Source organism: Anabrus simplex, chromosome 5 (genome assembly GCF_040414725.1).
Source record: "Anabrus simplex isolate iqAnaSimp1 chromosome 5, ASM4041472v1, whole genome shotgun sequence".
NCBI lineage: Eukaryota > Metazoa > Arthropoda > Insecta > Orthoptera > Tettigoniidae > Anabrus > Anabrus simplex.
Window position 1 is genome coordinate 30,570,872 of NC_090269.1, and position 22,048 is coordinate 30,592,919.

Here is a 22,048-nt window from a genome sequence, read left to right on the forward strand (position 1 = left end):
GAAGCTGTTTTTGACGTAGTTAAAAATAAATGTAAAAGAAAGGAAGCTATTAAAATTAGGACTGTTAGGCAGTACCATATGGCTGATAAAACAGGCATGAGGGAGTTTTAAAAAAGTAACTATGATCATTGGAAAATGGTAAATAAAAATGTAAACAGATTCTGGGATGTGTTTAAAGCAATTGTTGAGGAATGTAAAAATAGGTTTGTACCTTTAAAGGTGGTAAGGAATGGTAAAGATCCACTATATTATAACAGACAAGTAAAGAGACTAAGGAGGAGGTGCAGGTTGGAATGAAATAGTTAGAAATGGTTATGAAAGTAAGGAGAAATTGAAGGAACTTACTAGGAAATTGAATCTAGCAAAGAAGTCGGCTAAGGATAACATGATGACAAGCATAATTGGTGGTCATACAAATTTTAGTGAAAAATGGAAGAGTATGTATAGGTACTTTAAGCTAGAAACAGGTTCCGAGAAGGACATTCCGGGAATCATTAATGAACAAGGGGAGTGTGTATGTGAGGATCTTCAAAAGGCAGAAGTATTTAGTCAGCAGTATGTAAAGATTGTTGGTTACAAGGATAATGTCCAGATAGGGGAAGTGAGTAATACTAAAGAAGTGTTAAAATTTACCTATGATAACAATGACATTTACAGTAAGATACAAAAGTTGAAAACTAGAAAAGCGACTGGAATTGATAAGATTTCTGGGGATATACTAAAGGTAATGGGTTGGGATATAGTACCATATCTGAAATACTTATTTGATTATTGTGTGGTTGAAGGACCTATACCAAATGAATGGAGAGTTGCTATAGTAGCCCCCTGTGTATAAAGGAAAGGGTGATAGACATAAAGCTGAAAATTACCCGTCAGTTTGACATGCATTGCTTGTAAGCTTTGGGAAAGCATTCTTTCTGATTATATTAGACATGTTTGCAAAATTAATAATGGGTTTGACAGAAGGCAGTATGGGTTTAGGAAAGGTTATTCCACTGAAGCTTAGCTTGTTGGATTTCAGCAAGATATAGCAGATATCCTGGAATCCGGAGGCCAAATGGACTGCATTGCGATTGACCTATCTAAGGCATTTGATAGGGTAGATCATGGAAGACTACTGGCAAAAATGAGTGCTATTGGACTAGAAAAAAGAGTGATTGAATGGGTGGCTATATATCTAGAAAATAAAACTTAGAGAATTAGAGTAGGCGAAGCTTTATCTGACCCTGTAATTATTAATTCCTCAAGGCAGTATTATCGGACCTTTATGTTTTCTTATATCAACTAGCTGATGTACCCGTGCTTCGCTACGGAATTTTACATTGTATACGGAATTCTAGTGTACATGTTGTGAGCAAGATTGTATTAAATTGCATAGCTCTTAATGTTACCCTAGAAACACGACGGGGAAGTCACCAAACATCTTTTCTCATATGAAGACTGAGTTAGGTAATTTTCACTATAATGGTCGAACCGCTTGCTTACCATCAGTCACAATCAGGTTGGGGAGTTTTCATTATAATGGTAGACACTCACTCTCCACATGCCTTTTTACATCCTCAGAAAGACTGCCTTAGTGGTTTTCCCAACTGGCATGAACATACATTACAATGGTGTTAGTAGGAATGGCGCGATTAAAAGCAATGCTTTCACATGAAATACTCAATCAAATCAAACACCGCACATTTTTTCACTTTTGACGAACAGGACTACACTGCCGATCTAACAGTCCAAAGTTCCAGAGCTGGAATGACCAAGCCGCAGACAGCCGTATTTCGTGAACACTCTTCGTCTTTTTTCGGCAGGGAGAGGGTCGAACAGTGGAGACTCCCAGGGCAAAAACTATGCTCTTTTACTAATCTGTTTCCTATGAGTACCCGATGAGTCGGAAAATATCAATTCTCTACACTAGCGGCGGAAACATCTGACTTGGAGGCAAATTTCTTCTCCAAGGCAGAGGAGAAACCCCCTCTTCACTGATAATTTGGAATAAAATGAATGTAGAATTTAATAAAAGTGAAGAGGAAGAAGCTTTTCTTAAGAAATGGCTCTTTTCAGGGTTGAATTTGTAGTAATTTAGTGAATTGTGGTGCTATAATTTGGAATAGGCCTAAATTGTTATTCTAGACCAGGCCATTCTACTACTACGACTACTACTACTAAGTCAGCCTCTGTCTTAAGTATACACACTGCTTATTCAAAACAGCGCGTCAGAGTAGGGATCGAATAACTGGAATATTATAAAGAATCAGTGTGTTACGTACCAGCTGTATCAGAAAATGTATGAACCAGACGAATGGCATGCTAAAGAAGAAAGTTTTCTAACTCCCCGGCTATTTACCACCAATATTCAGTCAGGCTATTATACTCGGTACACAGCAGTAATCCCATCTATCAGAGTTGAGAGGCAGCATAAGAGACAAATAACATCGCAACAAACAATGGTCATTGTAACATTGTTGATCAATGTTATGCGCTTTTGATATTGTAAACCTTCACATTTAGTTCTCTTCCGACTCTGAAATACCACTCATCATAGTCGGTACAGTAAAACTGAATAAAACATAAATGATTGGAAATTGTATTCTCTGTAACTTTTGTTATGTAGTACTTTTCGATAGAACCAAAAACATAGATATTTAAAAATTAATTTTTAGGCGCCTTCCCCTAAACTACAATTTCATCCAGGGTGAATAAAATTGTCTATAGCTTAGACTGTAGTTTCTTATTCCCCAACTCTATATGCCGATTTTCATTAACTTAACATGGACTTAGTAACAAAATTACAAATTCATGAATATCTGTGTTATCGTAAAAATGTATAAGACATATATGGTCGGAAATTCAATTCTATATAACTTTGTTTATGTAGTATTTATTGATACGACCACGAATAATATAAATATTTGAGAATTTAATTTTAGGCCTTCCCCTAAACTACCATTTCATTCAGCGTGAATAAAATGATTTATAGCCTAGATTGTATAGGCTTATTCTCAGACTTTGTATACCAGTTTTCAATGAGATAGGACTACTAATGATTTAAAAATAAGAATTAAATTTCAGGCCTTCCCCTAAGCTACCATTTCACTCAGCGCGAATAAAGTTATTTATAGCCTAGATTGTAGCGACTTGTTCCCTTGTTCCCCAACTTTGCATACCAATTTTTATTAAGATAGGACTACTAATAACATAAATATTTGAAAATTAAATTTTAGGCCTTCCCCTAAATTACCATTTCTATCAGCATGAATAAAATTCTTTATGGCTTAGATTGTAGCGACTTATTCCCCGACTTTGCATACCAATTTTTATTAAATTATCTTTAGCCGTTTTCTAGTGATGCGTGTACATGCATACAGACACAGAAATTACGGGAAAGTAAATAGTGCATTTCCTTGTTACTGTGAACATGACCAATACAAAAATACCATTTTTTTCAAATTCTGAGCAATGTACAGACAAAACTCTTATTTTATATATTATATATATATATATATATATATATATATATAGATTACTAGCTGATGTACCCATGCTTCGCTACGGAATTCTACATTGTATACAGAATTCTAGGTTAGGTAGTGTACGCGTTGTGAGCAAGATTGTCTTAAATTCTATAGCTCTTAACGTTACCCTAGAAACGCGACGGGAGGTCACCAAACATCTTTTCTCATATGAAGACTGAGGGAATTTTCACTGTAATGGTAGATCCAATTTCACACCATCAGCCTCAATCAGGTTGGGATGTTTTCATTATAATGTCTTTTTACATCCTCAGAAAGACTGTCTTTAGTGGTTTTCCCAACTGAAATGAACATACAATGACGTCAAGAGGAATGGCGCTATTAAAAGCAATGCTTTCATATTACGAAATACTCGTTCAAATGAAACACCACACATTTTCTCACTTTTAACGAACAGGACTACGTTGCCTATCTAACAGTCCAAAGTTCCAGACCGGGAATGACCAAATCGCAGACAGCTGTGATCGGTGAACGCTCTTCGACTTTCTTCGGCGGGGAGAGGGTCTAACAGTGGAGACTCCCAGGGCAAAAGCTATGCCCAATTACTATTCTGCTTCCTAGGAGTACCCGATGAGTCGGAAATTATCAATTCACTACACTGGCGACGGAAAAATCTATCTGACTTGAAGGCAAATTTTTCCTCCAAGCTAGAAGAGAAACCCCCTCTTCACTGCTAGTTTGGAATAAATTGAATGTAGAATTTAATAAAAGTGAAGGGAAAGAAGCTTTTCTTAAGAAATGGCTCTTTTCAGAGTTGAATTTTGAATTATTTGGTGAATATTGTGGTGCTATAATTTGGAAAAGGCCTAAATTGTTATTCTAGACCAGGCCATACTACTACTACTACCACTACTACTGCTGCTGCTGCTGCTACTACTACTTACTACCACTAAGTGAGGCTCTGCCTTAAGTATGCACACTGCCCATTCAAAACAGCGTGTAAGAGAAGGGATCGAATAGCTGAAATACTATGATGATCCAGTATGTTACGTACCAGCTGTATTAGAAAATGCATGAACCAGAGGAATGGCATGCTAAAGAAGAAAGTTTTCTAACTCCCCGGCTATTTCCCGCCAATATTCAGTCAGGCTGTTATACTCGGTACGCAGTCGTAATCCCATCTATCGGAGTTGAGAGGCAGCATAAGAGACAAAGAACATCGCAGTAAATAATGGTCAATGTAATGTTATTGTTGATCAATGTTATGCACTTTCAATATTATAGGCCTTCACATTTCGTTTTCTTCCGACTCTTAAATACCACTCTTATCATAGTCTGTACGGTAAAACTGAATAAAAGATAAATGATCGGAAATTATTTTCACTAACTTTTTTATATAGTACTTTTCGATAGGACCAATAACATTGGTATTTAAAAATTACATTTTAAGCACCTTCCCCTAAACTACAATTTCATCCAGGTTGAATAAAATTGTTTATAGCTTACACTGTATTTTTTTATTCCCCTACTCTATATACCGATTTTCATTAAATTCTGTTAACCCATTTTCTCGTGGCTCGGCGTTGATATGGACTTAGCAACAAAAATACAAATTCATGAATATCTGTGTTATCATAGCCAGTACGGTAAAAATGTATTAAGACATAAATGGTCGGAAATTTAATTCTCTAAAACTTTGGTTATGTAGTATTTATCGATACGACAACTAATAATATAAATATTTGAGAATTACATTTAGGCCTTCCCCTAAACTACCATTTCACTCAGCGTGAATAAAATTATTTATGGCCTAGATTGTAGCGACTTATTCCCCGACTTTGCATAACGATTTTCATTAAATTCTCTTTGGCCGTTTTCTAGTGATGAGTGTACATACATACAGACAGACAGAAATTACGGAAAAGAAAAAAGTGCATTTCCTGGTTACTGTGGACATGACCGATACAGAAATACCATTCTTTTCAAATTCTGAGCAATGTACAGACAAAACTCTTATTTTATATATATAGATATAGTGATAGTATTTTTTATTTTTCTAGTGTAAGCATAGTGCTTAGCTTATAAAACTTACAAACATACAGAAGAGGAAAAAATGCCTACTTGCTTCGTTCCTGGCTGTAAGTCTGGCTATAAAACTACAAAAGGTAAACATTCCTGCAAAAACTGCTTAAAAATGAAGCAGAATTTTTAAAATGGGAAGAGTGATTCCTAGAAAAGACAAAAGCTTTCTGATGAGTGTCATGTGTGCTGTTCACATTTTTCTGATGAAATTATATTTAATCAGATTCATTTGTAATACAAGGCGAGCAGGTAGAAATTCCTAGATATATATGGAACTGAAAACTTGTGCTGTCCCTCATAGATTCCCCAGTTTGCCACAATATCTCACAAAACAATTAAACAAAAAAAACACCCTGTGAACGACAGCCTCCAAAAATGGATGAAAGGTTTAATCACACAGGCCTCACTGTGAATTAAATTTTCATGTTTTTATTATGAGTGCTAAAAGAAATGAAATAGGTTCAGACTTGGCTAGAAAAGACACAAAGTTCACTTACAAACTAACTAAAGAGACAGGGACGTAATGTAATGACCACCCATTATAAATTGAAAATAGCTAATGCTAAGATTTTGTTGTTAGAAAAACAACTAAGACATGCCAAATTGCAGACAAATTATTTAAGTGAACCGACATTAAGTAGAAAGCACAAGATGACTATCGACAGCATGGTAATTGTGAGCCCAAATCTGAATTGACATTGATATCATTCATCAATGAAATGAGAGTACTGGGTAAGAAGACAGAAGAGACAAATAAGGCTGTAGTTGAAAAATTACAAAATAAATAAGGCAAGAGCTAGACTTAACTGAGAACATGGATGACCTCGTACCAGACTGGGAGAACAACTTAGGCCTACTTAATTGTGATAGGCACAGTCTTGCTCAGGAGTGTTTAATTTATTATCTTGGAATATATATAGTATGCAACATATCCAAGATCACAGTATGTCATAAATGTGTCAGCCTCTTTCACGGAAAGCCTACAGAAGAAATACTTGCCGCCGTCCTTACATTTATTAGGGACTGTAGCAATAAATACAGCATTGGCAGCACATATTTTACAAGTGTTTGGACAGTTTGCTGCGATGACCATGTCATGGACATTATCCCTAAACTTCTTACATTATATGAAGTGTCGATTTTATTTTGTAACAAGACAGATGAGAAAGGAACCACAAAGTCTACCCTGAAGCTGTCTAAATTATCTGACAACTGACTTCCGGAATGGTAAGCAAAAACATAATATTTTGCATTCAATTATTATCTTGTATTCGTTTGCTGACTTGTAAACTCAAGCTCTCTTACTGCTGGAAGAGCGGCCTAGCGGAGGAACCGATGAACTACTTGCTATGGTTATGTTATAATAAATCTGTAACCGGTTTCCAGTGGTTACAAAGACTTAATAATAATAATAATAATAATAACAATAAAAAATCTTCCACCTTGCATTCTAGCAAATCAATTAATCATTTGCTAAAATCCAAATATAAGTATCAAAAAGGTAGGAGATTTTTTATTGTTATTAAGTCTTTGTAAGTAGGATTTGATACGGAAAATGAAACTGATTTCTTGCAATTCCAGTGGTTACACGATACACAGGTAAGAAAAGGAGGAAAAATACTAAATTACACGGCACCTTAAAACCTTAGCACCAAATAAAACCTCAGATGAACTGCGCCAATACAGACAAATGATCATCAGGTTGGGTAACGTGACGACTAAGATAAAGGAATGTGGAGTGGGTCTGGGAAACCTACCAGGGCCATTGGGATATGAAGGCTGTGGGTTTCCAGAAAAATCAATGGTGATCCCTTGATTCACGATATTTTCCAAAATAAACATTACAAAGAAAATTCGGAACAAAATTCATCTATCCAAACAATCCAGTTACGCTATTTCCAAAATACAAATTAGATGTAGTTGCCGAGAGCTTTCCTCCTAGGCCAAGAAGTTAACTAAAGATATCTAAATGTAATGCAACTTCTACAATACAATTTTAAGGCTAAGAGGAACCACAGGGTACAAATACAGTATTAAATGAAAGTTAACATGCTTTCTGACAATCGCGCCACATAATGGAAATAAGGGAAATCAGAAATATTTAAACTTGGCGCAGAGGCCAGTTCAACTTGCCTCCACACCAAAAACACTTCCGATTCGTGACAGAGGAAAAATTAGCGTGCATCAAGTGATACGGAGTTACTAGAGGCAAACCCCGAGGGAAATTAAATTAACCTACGAATTACATGTTTTGCAAAACTAAAGAAAAGGGGAATGCCTCCAAAGCAAACAGGCAGGCCCAGCTGAAAAGCTAAGGCATCTGAGTAATTTAGTGGTGAGTCTGGGCGAGTAGAGTAAACTCCTATGTGAAAATACAAGTGAACAGTAAATGTAAATTAAGGTGGAACTGAAACCAACAGTGCTTACCTCAAGGTAGCCCATCCCAGGAGGGAGGATTCATCGACATGCATCTGATCGCTGGACTGATGAGAAAACGAAAGACCATGACATTCACAATGAAGTATTTATTTATTTTCCACCTAGTCGATACAATGATTGCCTAAGGCAATTTTTATTGGTCAAAAGTGGTACATGTTTCGTATATTATCAACATCTTCAGCCACATAATATACGAAACATGTACCACTTTTGACCAATAAAAATTGCCTTAGGCAATCATTGTATCGACTAGGTGGAAAATAAATAAATACTTCATTGTGAATCTATTGAAGTGCGATACGGACCATGAAGCTGATTTTATGTAAGACCATGACATCTCGCCCCACTCTCTTAAGAAGGCAAGGCTGGCCCCGGTGTGATCACAGAGTGACCAGAGCACACGAGTATTCCTGTCGCCACCCAGATCCACCAATCAAAACCCTTTATCACGTTGCAATGTTTTCACAACATTCTAGAATATCACCTAACTCTAATCACAAACTTTCCCATCTTCCAAAATTAGTAAGGATATGCTTCTAGAATCGACGGGGGCCGACACACCCTGTTCCGAAAGTCCGCGTGACAAAATTTTCCAGAACACTACGAAATATCACAGAACTATAATCATAATTTACAATCTAGTAGTTACACTTCCAAATTTAGATAGATAAAGGGAATACAAATAAAATATTCTACAATAATATTTTACACCATCTAGTAAACCTTTCTTGACAGAGACTTATTCCACAGGTCTCAAAATCAAAACATCTGAAAAAAAAAAAAAAAAAAGACCATCCAACAGTGATTGAAGTGAGGGTTTGTTATAGACTATTTGTATACAAGGATTATTTAGAAGCTTTGACTTGATGAAACATTATTAGATACTACAGTAGAGTCTAGATTATCCGACTTAAACGGGACCTGGAGTACGTCGGATCACCGAAAATGTCGGATAATACGGAATAACTTTGAAAATGAACTAAAACAAACAGGAAGGCTATACTGTATTATGTACTATTTTTACGGGACTCTATTTATTGACTTATTAATTCAATTGTACAGTAGATGCAGTACTCTTTTCTTACTACGCCTGTAACCAGGTGCAGACGTCTTGGCTTGGGCTGCAAGAGTTTTCATGTCAGCATCTTGAAATTCAGCCCAGTCTCAACACAATTAAAAATCTGATCACCGGTTAATCCTTCAGCAAGAATTATTTCTTGAAATTGTCTTTTGAATTTCACAACCTCATCGGATTTAGCTGACAGTTTTTCTCCACAGATATTAAGCTGCCCAATATCGTACCGTTTTTTTCCACCGATCAAGCCACCCAGCACTGGCAGCAAAATTAGGGTCCCTTTAGTAAACTCCTTCTGGATATACACCGCCATTTCTTGCAGAATGGGGCCAGATATTGACAAGCCCTTTCCTGGTTTTTAGTGAACCAAAGAAACAGTGCTTCCCTTACTTTTTCGTACTCACATTTTTAATTGTTTTTTTCTAATTTTCAGTGCATCACTTGTTGCTCTCGTAGAGCACCACTTTTCAATTTATTCCCTCGTATGTTTCCAGTTTCCCACTGTAACACGTCCAACACCATAATCTGAAGCCATTTTTTGGAGTTTCCCCTTTGTCCAGTCTCTTTAACCCACTCTATTGTCTTCCACAGAAACAATCACTTTCTTACGTTTACTCGCCATACTCACAGAGGATATGAAAACTACTGTATAACATCCGCACCCAACCAATACTACATTGAACAATCCTACCGCATGACTGCCAGTGCTTGTCCCACGGTCGCACCCTCCACACCCCGTGTCCCAGAATTGCATCCACCTAAAGTTCAAAGTAAGACTTCCAGTGTCGGATAACACGGAGTGTCGGATAAGCGAAGGTCGGTTGAACGAGACTCTACTGTATCGAGGACGCTAATTGACTTGAGTAAAAGTGAAGTAGACCTACCACAAAATCTCTAGTACCAGAATTAAAATTCCAGAATATATCAGACATTTTATGTCCATTTTCTCCTCGTAATGAATGCAAATGTAAATTAAGACTTGTTAGGAATTTTTTTTGGCTTAGGAATTCTTCACAAATTTCTACACATTCCTTTGACAAAGTGCTTAACTGAAGAACAATTAACTTCCAGTGTGTGGTATTGTGTATTCTGATTACTTGTATTTTGGTATGAATCGTATTTTAATATAACTTTTGTGAAATATTATGTATTTTAAAAAGTTGTACAACAGACTGGATTTTTTTTTTTAAGATGTCCTTTATAGTAACTGAATTCTATACTATAAAACTTGTCATATTTCTGTGCCAGTGTAAGACTAAGATAACTGTAAAAATCATGTTATTGAGAAAGAGGAGTTTGAAGTTTTCTAAAGATTATAAGTTAAACAGTGCCTGTGCGAAATCATGACAATTGCAGATATCATGGTCATGAATTGGCGATGAATGAAATCTTCAATTTCCAGTGTAAAACTGATGCATCTGCAGACTATGCTGTTTTGCAACGAACATCATTAAAATATACTCCATTGTAAAATAAATTTATTTTACCTACTTCAGCTGCATACAGTTGTATATTTAGCAATTTTTGCACTTTTACAGTGAAGATCACACTAAAATACACCAACTGGTGTAAAAAAGCAGAAATAAAATAATGCACTTGTGGTTTTACACTGGCACGGCCAAGTACTGTGTTAATAAGAAGGTTTATTTTCTCCCTCCTTTCAAGTCAAGTGCAAGAGACTTAAAACAGTAATCACCACCACCACCACTCTTTATTGTTATTAACTTTCAAAAGAGTCACTTAATCTGTGTAATTATCAACAATAGATGAACGTTTTAGATGAATGGGAACTACCATCGCCCAGGCCCTCATAAGAACCGGATTCACCGTCCATGAAGAGATCCACGATTTGGCAGAGAATGGAAGCACTTGAAGGATCGATATAATTGCTTGCAAAGACAACAATGTAGGATATATAATCGATCCAACCATCCGCTTCGAATCCTCCGCAAGTCAACCTGACGATGTCGATCGTGAGAAGAAAATATACAAGCCCACAGTTCCTTTTTACAAGGAAGAATACAAGCTAAGAATGATCAAAGTCATGGGCTTGCTAATCGGGAGTAGGGGCACGATACCTAGAAAATTCGTTGAGTTTTGCAAGGCATTCCACCTGTTAAATTCCTTGAGTATTGATATTGTTCTTTCTACTTTGAAATCATCAATAAGTATTTTTAAAGAAACCACCTTCAGTGACTTGCTTTAACATTCAATAGACTTGTGTGTATTTTTCTGTTACCAATATCAGTTGGTAGTAAATATACTTTGTTTTTTAGGCAACCTCTAAATTGAGGAAGTGTTACTATGTAATAAATAAATATATATATAAGCTGATGTTATATTAATATATTTTTCAGAAAGACAAAGATTCTGAGTTGTCATTCCGATGGCGGCATTGCTCTCTTACCCAGCAGCCATTACAACCTCCAATTGTGGCTTGTGGTCTTGGAAGACTTTACAACAAAGATGCTGTCATAGAAGCTTTATTAGACAAAACCAATCTCCCAGAAACAGCTCAGCATATAAAAAATTTAAAGGTTAGTATAATACAAGGATTCCTTTTAGTTAAAACATGTCTAATATTATGATAATTTTCTTTTCCAAAATATTAGATTTTTAATACGGCTGGCTACTGGGAGGCTATGTTTCTGTTATCACTATTTTCTACCTCATTTACATTTTAGGGGGCAGTGTGTTGTTTTTTTTTTTTTTTTTCATGTAATGTGTATGAACCACGTAGGTCCTTGAAGACTTGATAGTCAGTGTGATCAATAAAACTGGTTTTCTGGTCTGTAAGTTAGATCCAATGATGTCAACTGTAGTAGAGCATCATTCATGACATTGTGCAACTCTCATTAAAAATTAAGTTACATGCACATGAAGAGAAATAAAATGAACATGCATTACAATATATAAAACATGAAATTTGTAATGATAAATTAAGTTTCTACTGTACCATAGTAGTACAATAAATGAAATAAAGTTACAGTGAAGCTATTTCATTGAGCTCCCATAAATACTACATGATATACTGTTATTGTCTTCAGCATTTAGTCTGCAAGACTCGACAAATGAATTATCCTTCCAATAACTTACTTGCAGGTAACTCTATGGTCTTCTCTAGTTCTACATCTCTTAGCTATTAATAATTAAAAGCCCTGTTCAGCCATAGTTAGCTCGGTCTCCCTCTGCTCCTCTTACCCGCTATAGCAAAGTCCATTGCTTTCCTATGTAACCCTTCTTTCTTCCTTAAAGCAGAGTTCAGTCATTCTGATGTTTTACAGGCGCCAATCTCATGCGAGTGCTAGCACATCGTCATTTTACAGAGCCGAGTCGTGTTGTGTTATATGGTCTGACGCTGCCTGTCCGCTTGTAAAACTAAAAACAAATACCACGACCGATCGGAGAAATGTTTCATTTTTCGAACTTTGAGTGCTAATGACACAGAGAAGGATATTTTTATGAATATATAGAAACAAAAATCATATTTTTGCACTGTGGTTTGAATTTTCTTCTTCTTGTTTTTGGATAGGTCTACTATGGACCACATTAAGCATCGTTCATTACCGGTTCTTCCTCCTCAGATCAGCCCAGTACTTCTTCATCCTTTCAGAATGGGTTGCTTTGCGTTCTAACGACCAGGTGTTGCCGGTCCGTTTTCTGGTCATTCGATCTTGGAATCCCTTAATTTTGTTGATGACCATCCCATATTCCTGTCTATTTTATACCGCCTCCTGTGTTATGTTCTTTTCTTCCGCGTCCTCCTTGACTCCTTTAAGTCAGTTAGTTCGAGTCTTCACCGAGCTCGATAGCTGCAGTCGCTTAAGTGCAGCCAGTATCCAGTAATCAGGAGATAGTGGGTTCGAGCCCCACTATCGGCAGCCCTGAAGATGGTTTTCTGTGGTTCCCCATTTTCACACCAGTCAAATGCCGGAGCTGTACCTTAGGCCACAGCCACTTCCTTCCAATTCCTAGGTCTTTCCTATCCCATCGTCGCCATAAGACATATCTGTGTCGGTGCGACGTAAAGCAAAAAAAATAAAGTTTGAGTCTTCCTGCTCTCCATGTACACTCACATTCTTTTGGCTGTTTTCTCTGTTGGCATTCTTTTAATATGTCCATAGAAGCAAAGTTTTCTCTTTTAAAAGGATGTTGTGTTTTTCTCGGTCCTTTTGTATAGTTCCTAATTTGGTCGCAGTCTAAATTCTTGTCTCACTTTCCTAGGCTCTAGTATCTTCCTCAAGATTTTCTCTTCTTTTCTTTCTCAATGTTCTCTAGTAATCCTTTCCTGTTCAGTGGAATGCATTTGATTGCATACAAACTTTCTGGCTTTATCACAGTGTTGTAATGTCTGAGTTTCGCAGTGATTGAGATTGATTTTTTGTTATAGACATTTCGACATACAATAAATGGTATGCTGTTTCCATCTTTCTTGCCCTGTTCTGTAATGCTATTCCTGATAGTCCTGTTGGTCTTATCCACTCTCCTAGGTATTTAAACTATTGCACTCTTTTAACTGTTCCACACTTAGGGCCATTTTCTCCAAATCGAGTTAAACCTGGTATAAATTAAACCCGTTTAACTTTAGTACCTAGTTTAAAGTTGCTTCCATTTTCTCCACCAATTTCTGACACTCATTTAGTTTAAACGGGCGAGTTGTCGTTGGCGCTAACGTTGGCTGCACTGAAGGAATAGTCGAAGGCATGGTCGATTGGAATTGGCCAATCAGAGCCAAGTAATTCATGACCGACATTTTTGTAATAATATCAGCTGTTTGTGGCGAATTAATGCTATCGTACGTAGTGAATAAAGAACAAATTCGGCGGGATATTAGCTTTACTGATAAATAAATTGTTTACATTTGTGCGAAGTGTTGTGTCATATAATTCCACCTCTTGCTGTCTACAATTTATTGGAACGCACTTTTATTTCTTATTTTTCTCTGTCATGCTTTACCATGAACAAGTACCGTGGGCCTAATACGTGTCTTTTGATGTCTGTATTGTCTTACGGAACACACGGGAACGTTGAAATATTAAAATCCTGGTCTTTCAGCCATAGGCCTACGGTATTCCTTTCCTCAGAAAATCAACATTTATGTGAATTTCAAGTAAACAAATTCCAAGCATGCTCGGGATCTATCTCCTATCAAAATCCATCGCCCTCGGCCGGGATCAATCTCACAAACCTTGGATCCAGCAGACAGACCACTGAGGATGTATTATTTTGAGATGTATTACTTGATTCCATATTCGTTTATAACATAACCAAGTTCGCGATATGTCGTACTGTATGCATAATACTCTTCCCCCTATAGCATTAATATTTCTATTGCTGGTATGCTGGCAATAGATACGATGAAACATTCTTAACTATAATCTATTCTATTACAAGTTTACTAGCAAGCATGAAATACTTTATTGTTTTTCTGATCCTATAAATATATAATCTAGCGATTAGAAATTGTATACCACCGCCTCTCCTACCGTGTCGGTCAACATTCTGATGGTAAAAATATTTTAGACAAATTAGATTCGAACCGTCTTGTCACGGATCCGGACGATGCCGACTTCACGCTTTAGCGACCACAGCCACCAGGTACCGCATGAAGAGCATACATATTATACGACTTATGTAGGAATATTTTTATGCTTCACATTACAGTATTCATACCACCAACAGTATTTTACAGTATATAATATTATAAGGAGACTGCAATTTAAGGTCTGTGGTCCCCGTTGTTAATGAAAAAGATGCTTGCTGCATCATATCTTAAAGCAACCAGAATCATTGCTTCTAGCGAAATAGCATTATTTCGTGCAGTTGACGTTTTAAATTAATCCTTCTTCGATACTAGACAATCCTTGCTGTTCGCTTATGAATTATAAATCCATCAAAGAACTCCGTTACATCCGATTTTCCAAGATTGTAAACTTTTGTTGGAACGCGGCTTCTTAACCTCTCTTGCACATCAAAATTATTTCCTATTTAACCAAAGCCTTCAATAAATTCTCCCATTTTTCTAATGCTAATACTAGGTTATAATTTTAGTACGTTTTTCATTAAAGTGCTGCAGTACTGGTAGTCAAAACTAACCCTTCTATTAGGAAAATCACAGATACGTTAATAAAATGTCAAGAAGGTTGAATATAAACAGCAGTTTAAACCATCAATATAGAAGGTTTAACTCTGAGCCAGGTTTAAACTTGATACAAAGTTTAAACCAATATGGGGAAAATGAATGTTAGTTTAAACTCAGACTTAAACCAGATTAAAATAAACCTAGCTTAAACTCATTTGGGGAAAACGGCCCTTAGTGACACTAATCTTTGTCGGGTCATTTTTGCTCTGAATCACTAGTTCTGTTTTTCCAAATGATATCGGAAGTCCTGTCTTTACAGCAATCTCTTGAAGTGTTTCAATCTGTACCTTAGCAGTTTCTGCGTCTCCTGCCAGAATTGCCATATCATCTGCGAATGCTAGACAGTCAGTTTTGATTCCAGATCTCCCCAGTATTATTCCATTTTTCACCCCTAATTCTGTCAATATCTTCCCCCATTCTCTGACCACTTTTTCAAGTTTAACATTGAACTGGAGCGGTGACATCCCGTCCCCTTGTCGGACACCTGTTTCAATTTTAAACGGTTTTGACAACGTATCCATAAACTTTACTTGTGATGTAGTGTCAGTGATGGTTTCCTTGATTAAATTAGTTTTTTTGCGTACCGTAAATTCCTCCAAAGTGCTTATCAAGGTTGTTATGTCGACTAAATCATATGCTTTCTTGAAGTCAACAAATACAATCGCTAAGTTCTTCGCTGTGAATGCATGCAGTTGTATTATGGAGTTCAAATTGAAAGTTTGTTCACTGCATGATCTTCCTTTCTGGAATCCTGCCTGTAATAATATTTGAGACATCCTGCCTGGTATTCGCCCAGTTCTTTTTTGATTATCTCCTCAATCCTATTTTGTAATGCCTTAGATAAGATCTTAGAAGCAACTGGTGGTAATGATATTCCTCTGTAATCTTGAACTTTTGTTCTGTCTCCTTTTTTGTGCATTGGGTGTATTAATGCCATTTTCCATTCTTTTGGGTTACTCTCTGTCCATCAAATTTCCTCAGACAGTGCTTCTAGTTGAGTCACTTGTGTTCTCCAGCTTACTTCAATAACTCTGCGACTATTGAATCATCACCTGACGTCTTGCTGTTTTTCAGTCCTTTTATTATTCTCCTGATTTCATCTTTGTTGGGTGATTTTGAGTCCCTTATTTTGTTCTTGGGTTTCTCAAATGTCAGAGTTTCTTCAGTTTCTTTATAGTTCAGAAATTTCTGGAAATAATTTGCAAGGTGCTGACAATTCTCTTAATTTCCAGTGATTAGATTTCCTTTGTCATCTTTGAAACATAGAGTTGGTGGTTTGTATTTCGCTAATTGGCTCCTGACTCTTTGATGGAAATTATGTGTATTATTTTTCATTAAATCATCTTCTATTTTTTTAGTTGTTGTGTATCGTATTTCCTTTCGCCTCTTGTGATTTTGGAAGATGTTTTCCTTTTTGTGCTTTGAATGCCTCGCAGTCTTCTGTCTTTATTGTTGAATTCCATTTCTCCCAAGTTTGAGCTCTTTTTTGTAGTGCTTCCTCGCAAACTTCGTTCCACCATGGATGTTTCTTCTTTTTACTTCATAAGATTGTTTGTTCCGCGGCTTCTTGTATTGATGTTGACATGTCAGACCAACTGTGGCTTTGAATCCTGTTTATTCTGCTCTGGTATTCGTCTAAGATCTGTTAATTGAGCTTCAGGTCCTCTATTCTGTACCTTGCAATTCTTGTTCCACCATTTTTTCTCCTTTCTGGTGTTAGTTTCATCTTAACATTTGTTAGATAGTGGTCAGAGTCGAAGTTGGTCCCTTGGGCCACATATACATCTTGAATTTCCGTGGAATTGTCATAGCAGATTGCAACATGGTCAATCTGGAATTCACCCAATAATTCGTTGATGATCTCCACATTGTTTGTTTCTTTTGCTTCTTCTGGAACTTGGTGGACAGGATATTAAAGTTGAATTTCTCACACAACTCTATCAACCTCTTACCATTCATGTTTGTCTTGTTATGTACTGTGAATTTTCCTGTGGTTCTTGATGGTTCCTTCCTTCCAATTTGAACATTGAGGTCTCCTAGCAAAATTACAACATTTTTATCTGGCACATTTTCTATGATTTCTTCTAGGTCTCACCAGATTTTCTCTACTTTCTCTGGATTTTGTTGGTTGTCATTATTTACTGGTGCATGTGCATTTATCAGTGTGTATTTCTTATTCTTGTTTTTGAGAGTTAGTGTTGACATCTTTGGTGAGGTAGTCTTGAATTCTGTTATCTTGTCTGCCAGTGAATTGTGTACTGCAAATCCTGTTGCAAACATCCAAAGACCTTTAGGCCTTTATATTTGCTGTGCTGGTTTACATTTACCTATAATCCCGAATACCACCCGCTACCGAAGAAGACCCGCACCCTAATTTGAGACGGCAAAATACGTAAAAAAATAAATAAATAAAAGAACTTACATACCTATTTAATGTTCTTCAAATATACCACAAGTATAAATTCAAACAGCTTACAATTAATAAAATCATCACAAAAATCGTAAATAAAATCGGTCCAATACTCAGATCATTCACAATTCACCGTCGTCATCTGAAGTTTCACCATAGGAACTTTCGTCGCTGGCATCTTTCCACAAATAGTCTTGCTTACTACCGTCAAACTGAATTTCAAATTCCACATTTCTTAATGCTTTTGGACACTAGATCGTTGGGAATGCGCGCCCATGTGGTCTTGATCCAGCTGCATATTAGTCCCACTCCAGGCCTCTTCACTCATCTGGTTGGTGTTAACACGTGATCACCATCAGACATCCATTCGGTGTACAACTGTTTCATTGCAGTTTTGAAAGGCCGGTTCATGCACACATCCAACTTCAGTAGAATAGAAGTGAGTCCTCCGGGAATTATCGCAAGATCGGTTTTTCCTTTCATCATATCTTTTACGGCGTCAGTTGTATGTCCTCGATAACTGTACAACACAAGCATGTTTCGTTTTTGTAACAAAGCTCCCGGAAGGCGTTGTCAAACGCACTTCACCCAGTCCTCAACTAACGCACTGTCCATCCAGCCAGACTCGTGTATTCTAACTGTAACACCGGACGGCAAGTTTCCTTTTGGAAGTGTTTTCCTTTTCAGAACCACATATGGAGGGAGTTTGGTTCCATCCGCTAATACGCACAACATTACCGCGCATCGTTGCTTTTCGTTACCACCTGTTCCGATGGTTACTTTTAGAACCCTTCGTATCCACTGTATTTTTCCCCCTCTAGGGACACCAAGACCTTGACGCGTCGGTGCGGGGGCTTGTGTGCTTGTTGCTCCCGAGGGCTGTGCCAGCTCAGGGTTACCCATGCTGGATTGGCCTCGTTGTAGGGCCAAACTAATGAAGTGTCCCCCGAGTTGCCTGAGAGGTGTCTGTGTTCTTTAGATTTCATAACTATTTCTACCCTTCTATTCTCACCTTCTTAAATTTCATTCCTCTTCCTGCCTAGCCAACCTCTCTGTCTCGGGTGGAATAGGTTAGTATGGAGGTTTCATCCTCCCCCAATCGCAAGTTTCAGGTCATGGCGAGGTGATGCATGGCTACTGGGAGAGTAGTTCCTAGCGACCCCCCTCCAGATACCGGGCGCCCTCTGGTGTATGTAGCTGTACTGTACTATTGATATATAGGAGATCGATGTGTGTGTTGTAAGATCAGGGAGAAGAGAATTGTTGTTTATGCTTTGGATGTAATGGCGACTGTCAATAAAGAGGTTGTTTATTTTGTTTAAATCGCTAATTATTCAGTACATTGGCGCAGTCGGTAAAATCCGTTGATTAAATCCATCAACTAAACCTTCAGAAGATATTAAAATGGAAAGAAACAGCACTAGGCCTATACCAATTTTCGATGTAAATGGAGATGTCACTAGCCTTGCTTCTAGATGGAAAAAATGGAAACGTTCAGTCGAATTGTATATTACCGCAAAAGGAATAACACATTCTGCTAGAAAACAGGCAATTTACCTACATTCCGGTGGAGAAGGCTTGCAAGACATATTTTATTCTATCCCTGAACACAACACTATTCCTACAGGTAAAGCTGTGCATGAATATACTTTAGAATTATTAGATAAACATTTTTTACCGAAAAGCAATCCACTATTTGAGTGGCATATTATGAAGTGTATGAAACAGGATGTTAGTGGAACATCTGACGCCTTTATATCTAGGTTGCCTCAACAGGTTGTCAAATGTGATTTTAAAGATACCACAACAAAAAAAGAATTGGAGGACATGTTTATTTGTGACCAGTTTGTAGAGGGTTGCAAATCAGCTGAAGTCAGAAAGAGAATATTGGAGAAATCCTCTGTCACAGTAGACGATTTGGTTGACATTGGACGGGCTCACGAAATGATAAACATACAGACATCACCTTTTAGTAAGGACGACGCTTCTGAGCAAGAGGTGTATAGTATGTCGAATAGGAAGAAATTTGGGATTTCACAAAGAATTATTTCCAATAGTGGCAAAAACACTGGTGCTCCGCTGAAAACTAGTTATAATAGTTATCAAAATAGAGGAGAAAGGAAATGTTATCGCTGTTTTTCATTTCCAAAATTCCCGGATGGTGGCCTGGAATGGACAAAGCAGCGGAACGGACAGTGAGAACATGTCTGGGTTGTCAGATTACCAGTAAACCCGAGAAGCCCGAAAAAAATATCTCCGACAGTAATTCCTAAAAAGCCGGGCTGAGTTGCTCAGACGGTTAAGGCGCTGGCCTTCTAAACCCAACTTGGCAGGTTCGATCGTGGCTCAGTCCGGTGGTATTTCAAGGTGCTCAAATACGACAGCCTCATGCCGGTAGATTTACTGGCATGTAAAAGAACTCCTGCGGGACTAAATTCCGGCACCTCGATGTCTCCGAAGACCTTAAAAACCTTCACGATCGCTACATTTCAACATTTTGAAGATTTCATAGAGTAATTTTAATATGGGTTTAAAAGATTTTGAAGTGTCAAACAGTGTCAATGTCATTTAAGAAGATTGTTTAACCTTATTCTGCAACATTATGTTCACTACATGGCAATAGCCTGAGGACTTTATTGAATGATTTTAATATGGTTCTACAAATGCTTTTTTTTTTTTTAAACTTCAAACAGAGTGAATGTTTTTAAGAAGATCATGATTTTATTATTAGTTTTGTTTAATTTTAATGATTATTTACACCAAATTGCATCAGATTTTAGCAATCCAAAGTTTAATTATCGCAAGTCTTGGACAATATGGACTCGGAAATAGTATAATTATAATATGGTTTATAAATCTTTATCATAGTTTTTATAATGTGTGTGACATAGATAAACTTATATATGTTTCCTTCAGCGAAGAAGTACCGCTTCGTACTCAGCTGGATGCAGTTGCAGTTCTCACTCCGTTGCCAGTAATAACAACGGTGTGCAACGTGTACATTCCACCAGACTACGATCTTGAAATGCGTGCACTTCAAGATTTGATCACTCAGTTGCCTCCTCCTTTCCTCTTGCTGGGAGACGTGAATGCCCGTAACACACTATGGGGTTCCCCGTCTTCCAGTGCTAGGAGGAGGATGCTCGAGCGACTGATCAATCTGTTTGATCTTTGTGTGCTTAATACAGGGGAACCGATACATTTCAGCAGCACAGATGGCACATTCTCACACCCGGATGTCACTTTGTGCAGCCGTACACTACTTCCCCTGCTACGGTGGCAAGTACACAACAACCTCTGTGATAGTGACCACTTCCCGATAATTCTATCTATCTTGTATCAAAGACAGTCCGAAGTACCCAAGTACTGGTTACTTCGGCGGGCAAATTGGCCAGAATTTTCGAAACGCGCAGCGATGGCCGATGGTATGCTGGAGTTTGTTGACAACCACGTTTCTTCCATTACTACTGGAATTTTTGCTGCCACAGAGGAGACAATTCCTTCCTCGTCCGGTATTTGTCGCCGGAAACAGGTCCCATGGTGGACAGACTAAATTGCAGCAGCCATACGTGGTCGCCAACGGGCTTTTAAGCATTATCGTTGGAATCCTATGATGGCCAATCATATCACATTTAAGCGTATGCGCAAGAAGGCCCGTTTCTTGATTCGGGAAAGTAAGAAAGCTACGTGGAAAAAGTATGTGTCTTCCATGATGGCACACACTCCGTCATCACAAGTGTGGACAAAACTGCCGTATTGTCGGAGTACAGAATATGCTCTTAGTACCCGGTATCTCCATTAATGGAGATATTATTACGATTCCTTCGGTCATTGCAAATCACATTGCGTCACATTTTGCAGATACGTCCAGCTCTGGGAGATACGATCCTGCATTTCTACCAATTAAGCGCAAAACAGAGGCACACCATTTCTCTTTCGCCTCTAGTACTTCACATCCCTACAACGTGTCTTTCGCGGAGTGGGAGTTGCGGAGTGCACTCGCACTATGCAGAGACATGGCTCTTGGACCGGACAAAATCCACAATCAAATGCTGAAACGTTTGAGTGACAGATGTCTCAAGGATATCCTCACCCTATTCAACAGAATATGGAGTGAGAGTGTGTTTCCATCTCAATGGTGCGAGGGAATTGATACCAATTCCCAAGCCAGGTAAAGATACAATACTTCTGGATAGTTATAGGCTAATATGCCTTACAAGTGGCCTCTGTAAGCTATTTGAAATGATGGTTAACCAGCATCTTGTGCGGGCCATAGAAAAGGAGGGTCTCGTGTCTAACTACCAGTGTGGTATTCGCTCTCATCGGTTTGCCACTGATCATCTGGTCAGACTGGAGAGCGCCATTCAGAAGGCCTTTCTCCGGAAGGAACACCTAGTCACCGTGTTTTTTGACCTGGAGAAAGCTTACAATAC

General features: G+C 37.8%; 1 protein-coding gene across 1 annotated transcript in view; it reads left to right on the plus strand.

Moving 5' to 3' along the window:
- LOC136873699 (replication termination factor 2) overlaps window positions 1-22,048 on the plus strand; it is a 76,926-nt gene that overhangs the window by 15,636 nt on the left and 39,242 nt on the right. The window contains exon 2 of the mRNA XM_067146827.2: window positions 11,421-11,600. Coding sequence (XP_067002928.1) covers window positions 11,421-11,600 — 180 coding nt within the window. The remainder of the gene's footprint in view (window positions 1-11,420; window positions 11,601-22,048) is intronic.